The sequence below is a fragment of the Boleophthalmus pectinirostris genome, unplaced genomic scaffold (assembly GCF_026225935.1).
Source record: "Boleophthalmus pectinirostris isolate CB_2022bp ecotype Guang Dong unplaced genomic scaffold, ASM2622593v1 HiC_scaffold_15, whole genome shotgun sequence".
Taxonomy (NCBI): domain Eukaryota; kingdom Metazoa; phylum Chordata; class Actinopteri; order Gobiiformes; family Gobiidae; genus Boleophthalmus; species Boleophthalmus pectinirostris.
Window position 1 is genome coordinate 116,977 of NW_026571070.1, and position 12,500 is coordinate 129,476.

The 12,500-nt window shown below is 41.8% G+C and overlaps 2 protein-coding genes across 2 annotated transcripts in view; both read right to left on the bottom strand.

Moving 5' to 3' along the window:
- Positions 1–10,489, bottom strand: part of LOC110159992 (TBC1 domain family member 10A) — a 42,317-nt gene extending 31,828 nt beyond the window's left edge. Inside the window, 1 exon segment of the mRNA XM_055150742.1 lies at positions 9,519–10,489. The gene's annotated coding sequence lies outside the window, so the exon portion shown is untranslated.
- Positions 10,490–10,592: 103 nt separating this feature from the next.
- Positions 10,593–12,500, bottom strand: part of spns1 (SPNS lysolipid transporter 1, lysophospholipid) — a 20,186-nt gene continuing 18,278 nt past the window's right edge. The window contains exons 7-8 of the mRNA XM_055151194.1: positions 11,829–11,997; positions 10,593–11,046 (exon numbers count right to left, since the gene is read on the bottom strand). Coding sequence (XP_055007169.1) covers positions 10,976–11,046; positions 11,829–11,997 — 240 coding nt within the window. The 3' untranslated portion in view covers positions 10,593–10,975. The remainder of the gene's footprint in view (positions 11,047–11,828; positions 11,998–12,500) is intronic.

Sequence of the window (12,500 nt, forward strand, 5' to 3'; positions counted from 1 at the left end):
ATGTAACGTGTTGTTAAAATTGCATGTACATAACAATCTTGTCACTTTTTAATTTTGTATTTTACATTGTTCTGGTTTTTAGTTTAATCTTTTCAGATAATGCTTCATCAAAATGTCAATTTAGGCAATGGTTTGTAAGAATAACCACCTTGAATTTAGTTGTTGTGTTATTAAATCTTCTGATATTTAACTGCTCAAATCAGCTCTGTTTATTTGAACAAGATTCCAAATCATTAAACATCACTTTGATTAAATAACTCATTAATAACGACTTACTAAAATATGTGTTTAAACAACTAAGTCATTTTTAACATTCAAAAGTTATAATCAACATAAAAAATGCATCTGAGTTCTTCAAAAACACTTTTAAACATGTCAGTATGTTTTAATTTGCAGATATTGTATTAATGTGAGAGACATAATTAATTTACAGTGAGTGTGTTTACATGCACATCAATAACCCGGTTATGATCAGGTTTTTTAAATATCCCGGTTTCTTCATGGTGCATGTAAACGCAGTAACCCGGTTTCAGTGTCCCGGTTATTAGAAACCAGGTTACTGTAGCTGGTTTATTCCGATAGTAACTGGGAGACTGTGACATGTAAACGCAGTATCACGAATACTGCAACATAAAGTTGAGTCACATGCGTCTAAAAGACACTTTCCAGCCTCTCACCACAACAGTAACGACATAAATAAAGTGACCAACATAAATAAAGTGACCAACATAAATAAAGTGACCAACATAAATAAAGTGACCAACATAAATAAAGTGACCAACATAAATAAAGTGACCACATAAGTGAAATGAGTGTAAAATAAAGAGCTGCACTAAACCTGCACATGTACGACCTGCACTCGTGTGACGCTGAAAAACTAAAACATGAACTATCTCCTGTACAACACACACACATACACACACACACATACACACACACATGAACTATCTCCTGTACAACACACACACACACACACACACACATACACACACACATGAACTATCTCCTGTACAACACACACACACACACACACACACATACACACACACATGAACTATCTCCTGTACAACACACACACACACACACACACACATACACACACACATGAACTATCTCCTGTACAACACACACACACACACACACACACACACACACACACACACACATGAACTATCTCCTGTACAACACACACACACACACACACACACACACACATGAACTATCTCCTGTACAACACACACACATACACACACACACACACACACATGTACAACACACACACATACACACACACATACACACACACACACACACATACACACACACATGAACTATCTCCTGTACAACACACACACACTCCTGTACACACACACACACACACACATACACACACACACATGAACTATCTCCTGTACAACACACACACACACACACACACACACACACATGAACTATCTCCTGTACAACACACACACACACACACACACATACACACACACATGAACTATCTCCTGTACAACACACACACACACACACACACACACACACATGAACTATCTCCTGTACAACACACACACACACACACACACATACACACACACATGAACTATCTCCTGTACAACACACACACACACACACACACACACACATACACATGAACTATCTCCTGTACAACACACACACATACACACACACATACACACACACATGAACTATCTCCTGTACAACACACACACACACACACACACACACACACACACACACATGAACTATCTCCTGTACAACACACACACACACACACACACACACATGAACTATCTCCTGTACAACACACACACATACACACACACACACACACACACACACACACAGAACAGACTCACCATCATCAGCACCTCTTCTGTCACAAAAACAACTCACATAATCCACAGAGTCGAGTCTTTTAGTCCAAAAGAAACTGATCACATCAGCGACACAAGGAGCAGCTGTTTTTATCAGCGCTAACAGTTTATGCTAATTAGCGACGCAGGTTTAAGTTTTGTTTCTGTAAAACATAAACAGATGTGATCAGAGCTGAATGATCTGATCAAACAGGCTGATGTGGATCTACAGAGGTTCTGGTTTAGATGTTTTAGAAGATTTGAATGAAGAATCTGTAGGTTTGATGTGTGCAGTGGATTGTGTGTCTCGTAGCTCCTGAGCTTCTGACGCTAAAGGAGCTCACGGTTTGTGTTTTTCCTGGTTTATGAAATTGATTTAAGTTAATTTTTGCGCTTGTGCATTTGTAAGATTATGTCAAGAAACCGGGACACTCCGTTTGATCATGTCACGTGGATATGAGTGTCCGGTTTGTCATTGCTCATGTAAACACAGTAACTCGGACACTGACAGAACCTGGATATGGACAATAACCTGGACATTGATGTGCACGTGACACACTCAGTTACACATGTACAGTTAAACAACATAGATTTTCATGGGGGGTCAACATACCATAACAGGATTCTGACCTCAGGGTCACCTCACCGCGGGGTCAGAATCCTCCATCACAACTGAGACGTCATCAGACCGTCAAAATGTGAAACTGACTCAAAACAGCAGAAAATTAAACCAAACGTTTGTATTTGTTTTGTGCTGTTTTGTTGTTTTCATTTGTGTGAGTTTATTTCTAAAATGATTCATGATTATTTTGGTGGAGATTACACGACGACAGAGACTTTAAAGAGTTACTACAGACTGATCCAGACTTTTCCACAGCCTCAAGTGTTTTGTGTGACATTTTGGTATGAAAAGAGCTCTACAAATAAAGTTTGTTGTTGCTCTTGTCGTTTCTCTTCATGAGTTTTGTGGAGTTTTGTTAAAGTCGCTGTCGTCGGCTGAACACAAATGACCAAAATATAATTTACACAAAAATAATGAATCATTTCAGAAATAAACTCACACAAATGAAAACTGTCACACACAAAATAGCACAAACCAAACGCAAACGTTTTGAGGCTGTTTCACATTTCGAGGAAAATAAAATAAAACTTCATATTTTAAAAACCAGAATCAGTCAAAACAAACTTTCAACACGACAAATTGACTCAATTTTGTGTCGTTTTATTTCATTTTGAAGTTTCCTGGAGGCTGCTGACCTCAGTTTGACCTGTAATAGAATCATAAATATCTCCAAAACTAAAGCAGCACAAACCAAACTTTTTGCAGCAGGTGGTTTTTGTGCAGGTTTGTGTTCGATGAGGCGACTTCACGCAGGTGTCGTCTGTTTATCTGTGGATGGACGGAGTCTTGCTCAGTCAAAATGTACATCTGTGGATTTGATTATTTAGACGATGAAGGTTTCTATGGTACAAGAAGTCAACGAGTGAGCTGGAGATTTGGTATTTTTTGGGCAGGAAGAGAATCTGACACACAAAAAACATTAAAATCCTTCAATTATATTGTGCTTCTTGTCAAATCCAGATATTATTTTGATCATTTAGCCCTGGTTTGGTTTCATTCAGTCAAATCTGACACAGTTTCAGAGCTAAACAAAGGTACTGGACTTTTTTTTTTTGTGTGCGCAGCTTTTGTAAAAGTGGAAGATACTGAAAAATCTCCTGAAGTCAGAAGTGTCCAGACTCCGCCCAGAGTGACGAACACATTTACTGACTGTTCCATATTTGACCTTTTGTATTGAAGTTTTGGGGAAGTGCCTGTAAAATTTACGTTAATCCAATTTTCCTTTTACAGAAAACAGCTGCAAGAATCGTCAGCAGAAGAGGAGACAGACGCTCAACAAAAGCAACGTTTATAAGAATTAAAAACACAAGAGCAGATTTGTCCCACCGAACTCCAAAGACAATTTACAAAAAGAGAAAGTCGTTCTAGTTTAAAAGGAACTGAAATCTTTAAAAGGTTCAGAACAAAAACAATGGACAAATGTTTCAAAGTCGTGAGCTTCAGGAAGAGTCTACATGAAAAATCAAAGCTTCAAAATCTATTCAAGTGTTTAAAAGAAACGTCTAACATGCTGCGCTAAAAAGTCTGAAAATAAAAGTATGAACGGTCCTTTTGTGTTAATTAATGAGTATTTAATATTGTTTATGTCTTGTAAATAATAGGGATGTATTTAAAAACCACTTCAGTGACAAATCCAAGACCCAAACATCACTCTGAGAAGGTAGAAAGATCTGAAAAGTGGATTTAGCATCAGACGGGCTCTTTAAATGAAGAGTTCTGGTGCAGCAACAGCTAAAACCACTAGACCATGATCCTTTGCTCCATTTCAGTGCAGACGACAAGAAGAAACAACAGTTCTAACACTTTTAACTCTTAGTTCTTCTGGATTAAGTTTTGTGAAGACTTTTGAAGAGGAAAAACAAGAATATTCACAAAATATCACAATAAATATCGTACGGTGACATGTTTATCGTGAAAATATCGTACAGAGATTTGGATATTGTTACATTCTTAATCGTGAGTTTTCCCACAATATCGCAATAAATATTGTCCCGTGAGGTTCAGACTGTTTTGATATCGTATCGAGAGACTTGGATATTGTTCCACCTCTCGTAAATAAGCTGCTGATAAACGTCGTTGGAACCGTTGAAGTGTTAGAAACGTGTCTCTGCGTCTGGAGTCAAGACGTGGAACTTGTTAAATTTAGAAACACGAGCGACTTTTAAAATCAGGATTTAACAAAATGTGCAAATTAGTGGGCATTCGATGAAATGTTCTTAATCGATCATCGGAAGAATTAACGATCGATTATCGATTAATCATGAATGTTTTTCTATTAAAATGATCATCATTATTATTACTATCTGCACTAATCTGCATCAATAAATTCAACTTTACGACATATAAACATAACGACTCTAGATCCACATCAGCTGTTTGACATTATAATGTGTTTAATTCAGTTTTGTTCAAATCTCACAGAAACAAAACTTAAAACCACATCACTAATTTACATAAACTAAGTGAAGATAAAACTCCAGCTCTTGTGTCGCTGATGTGGTTCAACTTGTGTTGGAATAAAAGACATGACTCAGGTGAATACAGGTCAGTGTGACCAGATTTGTGTTTCTCAAAACCAGGACAGCGTACGGGGGGAGGGGGGCGGGGCCTCGTCATCCACATTGAGCGACTCTCACCTGGAAAAACTTTTTCCCACTGGACACAGAAACATATGTGCTGCTTTATCCACTGTGCACATGGACTCACACTTGTCCCAACGCAACGGAAAGTGTGGAATTTCTTCTACAAATCCTGGTTAAATCCACATTTGTGCTTCGGTTCGTTACAGACTGACCCACTGTTTGTGTGTCGCTCCTTCTGATGCAGAGACACATGTACACACCTGTTTGGTCACGACACACACACATACATTCAGTTTGTCCAGTAAAATGAACGGAATCCATGAAATTCTTAATGATCAATTATCGATTAATCGACTAATCGTGCCCATCCCTACTTTTAAGTCTTACTTCTTTTGATTAAGTGTTGAAGTGTTAAGAGGAAGAAGTTGCGTATTAACAGTTTTTTGAATCCACAAAATATCACAATAAATATCGTACGGTGACATGTTTATTATGAAAATATCGTACAGAGATTTGGATATTGTTACATTCTTAATCGTGAGTTTTCCCACAATATCGCAATAAATATCGTCCCGTGAGGTTCATATCGTATCGTGAGACTTGGACGTCGTGACACTTCGAGTAAATAAGTCGCTTATAAACGCCATTGGAACCGTTTAAGTGTTAGAAATAGGGGTGTACCAAAATATTGAAATATCGATATATCGTATCGTTTAACGTGATGATACGGTATCAATATCGTGGGCTGCTGTATCGATATATCGCGTATCGAGTATTTTTGGTGTATTTTACTAAATGATTCTGTTCCAGCTCCAGTTTTGTTGTTTGTTTAGTGGAAGGAAACTCTGTCACACGGCAAAAAGGTTCATTAAAATGAAAATTACGAACATTTGACTTTATTTGAGTCGACTCCACCAGTGGAATAAGTGTTTTTATAAATTCAAGCGACATTCGATTTCATTTCTTTTTTTTTAAGGGTTGTTGTTTTTCTTTTTTTAACGTCACAAGTTGTATCGTCAGATTTTAAATACAAGACATCGTTTACCGCTGATCGATAATTTAACTTGTCAAGAGGAATTGACTCAAATCATGACAAAACTTAATTCAAGTCATCTTAACTTGTCTAGATTTTATTTGACATTTTCACTGTTTTGATGCTTAAAATGTTTTTGTTTCATATGAACTTTGCACAAGAAGAAGTGGTTTAACAAAGACTTTTAGTGATTTAGCGATTGTTTTTATTGAATGGTATTGAATCGGTTTGAAATATATCATATCAAATCGAAAGTTCACTGTATCGAGGTGTGTATCGTATCGTGGCCTGTGTATCGTGTGTGTATCGAGGTGTGTATCGTATCGTGTGTGTATCGAGGTGTATCGTATCGTGTGTATCGAGGTGTGTATCGTAGCTGTGTATCGAGGTGTGTATCGTAGGTGTGTATCGTATCGTGCCTGTGTATCGAGTGTGTATCGTAGCTGTGTATCGAGGTGTGTATCGTGTGTGTGTATCGAGGTGTGTATCGTATGGCTGTGTATCGAGGTGTGTATCGTAGCCTGTGTATCGAGGTGTGTATCGTATCGTGGCCTGTGTATCGAGGTGTGTATCGTATCGTGGCCTGTGTATCGAGGTGTGTATCGTATCGTATTGTGTAGCCTGTGTATCGAGGTGTGTATCGTATCGTAGCCTGTGTATCGAGGTGTGTATCGTATCATGGCCTGTGTATCGAGGTGTGTATCGTATTGTAGCCTGTGTATCGAGGTGTGTATCGTATCGTAGCCTGTGTATCGAGGTGTGTATCGTAGCCTGTGTATCGAGGTGTGTATCGTATCGTGGCCTGTGTATCGAGGTGTGTATCGTATTGTAGCCTGTGTATCAAGGTGTGTATCGTATCGTGGCCTGTGTATCGAGGTGTGTATCGTATCGTGGCCCGTGTATCGAGGTGTGTATCGTAGCCTGTGTATCGAGGTGTATCGTATCGTGGCCTGTGTATCGAGGTGTGTATCGTATCGTGTGCCTGTGTATCGAGGTGTGTATCGTATCGTGGCCCGTGTATCGAGGTGTGTATCGTATCATGGCCTGTGTATCGAGGTGTGTATCGTATCATGGCCTGTGTATCGGGTGTGTATCGTATGTGTATCGAGGTGTGTATCGTATCGTGGCCTGTGTATCGAGGTGTGTATCGTATCGTGGCCTGTGTATCGAGGTGTGTATCGTATCGTGGCCCGTGTATCGAGGTGTGTATCGTATCATGGCCTGTGTATCGAGGTGTGTATCGTATCGTGGCCCGTGTATCGAGGTGTGTATCGTATCATGGCCTGTGTATCGAGGTGTGTATCGTATCATGGCCTGTGTATCGAGGTGTGTATCGTATCATGGCCTGTGTATCGAGGTGTGTATCGTATCGTGGCCTGTGTATCGAGGTGTGTATCGTATCGGCAACTTCTTAATGATACCAGCCCTAGTTAGAAATGTGTCTCTGCGTCTGGAGTGAAGACGTGGAACTTGTTAAATTTAGAAAAACTAGAGCGACTTTTAAAATCAGGATTTAAGAAAAAGTGCAAAGATAAAATAACGATGGACGACGTGACCGAGGAAAATGTTTAAAGTGAATGAAAAGCACGAGAGAGAGAGAGATGTTGTTGTAACATACAGACTCACTGGGGACTTGGTTTGGCGAATGTTTATTAAAGAAATTGTTAGTAAAAGTTAATTTCTTCCTGTTCCTTTTGTTCATGCAGCAAAAACAGGACAAATAATAGTTTATGAATCATGTATTTATGTTAATTGTCAGATTTGTTGTTGTTGTTGTTCTCTTTAAATTGATGCCAACAAAATAAAAGCATCAACAGTAAATAAATAAAGACATGTTTTAGTTTGTGTGAAAACTGGGCAGATACACATCATAACAACATAATTATTACTGAATTCATCTTTCATGAATGAAACAAGTAAAAAAATGATATGAAACATGAGGAAGTGTGATAGAAGAGTTGAACAGAGGGCGTGAGGCTGATGTGGTGTGTGGTTTACACACAGATGGACGCGCCGCTTCCTGGACCCAAAGGCAAATCTACAGAAAACTGAAAAACCAGAGTGAACAGACAGACCCAGTTTACCCGGGACAGACCCAGTGTTGAGCCCGTGTCCCCTCCTGTCCCGGCAAATTTATACAAAACCACTGATTTATCACCGTTTCATACAAGAAATGTCCCACGTGTCTCTATTTTTGACCAATCTGATTTGACTGAGAGGCAAAAATTGTAATTTGTTTGGGTAAAATACAGAAAAGCTGCTTAAAAAACGACCAAAACACAAAGAAAAAGTAACTGTACTGACTCACATTAGTGCAAAGTGCAGAACAGAGTCGTTTGACAATTTTATTATTACCAATAGAGCTGAGAATCATTTAGAATTTGCCGATACGATACACACCTCGATTCGATACGATATATTTCAAATCGATTTAATACGGTTCAATAAAAAATAAAGTCTAAATCATGTCTGTGATTCTAAAAGTCTTTGTTAAATCACTTCTTGTGCAAAGTTCAAATGAAACAAACATTTTAATCGGCAAAAACCAGTGAAAATGTCAAATGTGTCGCATGAACGAGTTTCCTTCCTCTGAACAAACAACAAAACTGGAGCTGGAACGAAATCATTTAGTAAAATAAACCAAAAAATACTCTTGTCTCTGCGATATATCGACACAGCAGCCCAAAATATCGATACTGAATCATCACTTAGTTCGTTTTTACCTCTGTCGACTTTTAAAAACTCCATCCAGAGCATTTTACAGGATAATTACACACGTTTTTACACTTTTAAATCTTAAATCTGCAAATGTTTCAGTGTCTTACGTCTCTATTCACTGTTTCATGTTCTGTTTGTTTGTGCTTCTGTTTTATTCTGCCTCTTGTCCAGGTCGTCACTGTAAATCAGAAGGTTTTCTCAATTGACTAAAATACTGAATCAAATCAAATAAAATAATGAAAATTAAACGATACAGCAGCAATATTTGGATATTTCTGCACAGTTCTAATTACCAACCACCACTTTTTTATCATGAAAATCTGGTCACTCTATGCACAATATAAAATTAACTGGATACAGGAGGAAAATGCACAGATAAAAAAAACAATAGTGGTTTTATTTACGCTGTTGCAGCTTTGAGATGTTTATTTGATGGTTTTGCAAAGTGTTTTAAGAGACACAAAGTCCCGTGAAGAGGCGTGGGGTGAGGACATTAGTGAATAAAACAGAATCACACGGGGCTGACAGTGTCCAGATGACTAAGGAGCCTCCACCCTCCTCCCTCCTTCCTCCGTGTGCGAGGCCCGGGCGGAGCAGCTCGTCCTCGGCCTGTCCCTCCCCCCGCGCCCCGCTGCTCCGTCCCGGGCCCGGCCCAAAAACTTCCAGCCCGCGGAGAGACTCACCTCCGGCGGCGCGGCGGGGCTGTCAGCGCGGTCCGTCCGGCCTACAGAGCCCGGGCAGCGGTTCCTCTTCGCCCCTGGGCCCCGCCACAGCTCCCTCCGCTCCGTGACCTCCCGCGGGAAATGTCAGCGCGGAGGCCGGGGAGGGGAGCGCCGCGCCGGGGGAAGCGCGCGTCCGGAGCTCGGCTAGCGGCGGTTAGCGCGCGGAGCTAATTTAGCCCGTTAGCATTAGCTCTGTTGACGTTAGCCGCGGTGAAAACGACAAACTCCCGCCTCCTGTGGAGTCCGGGCGACCGCAGCCGAAGCACCGGAGCCTCGGGGACAGCGCGGCCCGGGGCGGAGGGCTGTGTTCGGACGGTGTTCGGGCTGTTCTCGGGCTGTTTTTCGGGGCGGTTTCTGGGTCGGAGCTCAGCGGCAGAGCGCGTCCACCTCCAGCCGCCCGCATTTCCTACTGACAGCTGCGTGCGCGCTCCCGTCAATGTCGACGGGCACGCGCACGCAGGAGCCGCAAAGTCGCTCGGAGCATCGCAAAGAGACATGCACAGAGACATGAGAGACACAAGTATCGCATGGAGACATGAGAGACATGAGAGACATGAGCATCGCACAGAGACACGAGTCCCGTGTTTTGGTGCAAAACTTGGAATTAACGTTGTAAAATGCAGCTCTGGATCTGAACATTGAGTTTGTTTTATTTTCCTGTGTAAACCACGTCCCCACGGCGCCAAACGTGATTATTTCAGTCATGTTTAGTTCTTTTGTTATTTTTCTTTGACTCTAAAACAAATAACATCACAGTTTTTCAGTGAGTCGCTCTCTCCTTTGAGTTAAAAATCAAACTTCTACACAGGACCATGAACGTTCACACTGATCACGGGGAAATAAAAATGTGCTCTTTAAATCACCATCGTAACCGCTGAACATTCTGCCATAGAGGTACATGTAGAACAGTATCCGTAGATTCAAAGCCGCACTGTGGAACTTTACAAACATCTCGTTTCCTCACTGAAAACTTGGGTCAGATTTGCATTTCTTTTTTTTTTTCCATCCGTCTGAAACCACAAGATGAAACTGAACTGATACAAATTCAACTTTAATATTTCACACAAAAAAAACAATAAAATAATGCTTTAATTATAATGAACTGTTCATTTATAAACTCCACCAGCAGAGGGAGACAAACCCTTCACACCAGATTAAAGACAGAACAAAAATGTGTTAAAACTTGGCAAAAATTAGGAGATTTTCTATGAATTAAAACAATGAAAATGTGTTTAAAAAAAAAAAAGATTTGTGGGCTGGTCCCGGATCAGCCCACGTCACGTCTCCACCTCCGACCGACTGTCCTTCCCACGCAGATGCTTAAACGAAGAATTAAAAATGAGTAATAAAATGTCCAGAGTTATTTAAAAGAGTAAAAGTTGTCGAGAGCTTTGGCGCGGGTCAGGTGGGGTCAGGGGTCAGATGAGGACGCTGGACACTGGGACTCTGGTGGACCGGCCGCTCTTCGGGACGACGATGGGTTCATCATCTGAAAGAGAAAGAGACTCGGGTCAGACGGCAGCTCTCGCCTCCCACAAATAAAAAAAAGAGGAAATTTAAAATCTTTAAGGTGTAATTATTTTTAGACAAAAGAAAATGATAAATAAATAAATGTCTACAGTTCGCCACACACTACAGGATTTTTCGGTCTTAAGCGATTTTTAAACGTGCGACAAAAAGCGCACACTAGAGCTGCTCGATAATCGTGTGTCGTTTTTTTATATAAAACCAAAAATAAGAAAATGAAAAAACAACAGTTTTCTTCATTATTTATCTCCAAAAACAAAATGAAAAAAAACAGATAATGATTTGTTTTTTCAATTTTGGATTTTGTGTTTAAATAAAAAAATGGAAAAGCCAGACTGGGATCAGACCGGGATCAGACCGGGACCAGACCGGGATCAGACCGGGACCAGACCGGGATCAGACCCGGTCTGATCCCGGTCTGGTCCCGGTCTGGTCCTGGTCCTGGTCCTGCCTTATATCTGCCTGAAGGAGGCGCTCACTGCACTGAACCTCCTCTGCCACGTTTACAGTTTGTGTTTGTTGTTCGTTCTGTTCGACTGAGTGTGAGTCAGATCAGAATCACAGGCTCATCTGACTCACACTGCGACGTGACGCGAGACGCCGTCCTGCGAGACGCCGTCCTGCGAGACGCCGTCCTGCGGGACGCCGTCCTGCGGGACGCCGTCCTGCGGGACGCCGTCCTGCGAGACGCCGTCCTGCGAGACGCCGTCCTGTGATAGTGGGTCCCTACGACGGCGTCCGTACCTGAGGGGTCGTAGTTCTCGGCGCGTTTCCGGTCCGTCTCGATGAAAAGCGCCGTGGCCAAAAAGAACGCGCCTCCGATGACGGCGACGAAGGAGCAGAGAAGAAGAGAGAGCTGCAGCGAACGGAACTGCCACAAGAACGACTGCTCCCTCCTCAGAGAGTCCGACACCTGAAACCAGACCAGGACCAGATCAGGACCGGACCAGGACCGGACCAGGACCGGACCAGGACCGGACCAGGACCGGACCAGGACCAGGACCGGACCAGGACCGGGTCAGAACACAGACCAGGACCAGGACCAGATCAGGACCGGACCAGGACCGGGTCAGAACACAGACCAGGACCGGGTCAGGACCGGGTCAGGACCGGGACTAAACCAGGACTAAACCAGGTCTAAACCAGGACTAAACCAGGACTAAACCAGGACTAAACCAGGACTAAACCAGAACTAAACCAGGACTAAACCAGGTCTAAACCAGAACTAAACCAGGACTAAACCAGGTCTAAACCAGGACTGAACCAGGACTAAACCAGGACTGAATCAGGACTAAACCAGGTATAAACCAGGACTAAACCACGACTGAACCAGGACTAAACCAGGACTGAACAAGGTCTAAACCAGGACTAAACCAGGACTAAACCAGGACTGAACCAGGACTGAACCAGGACTAA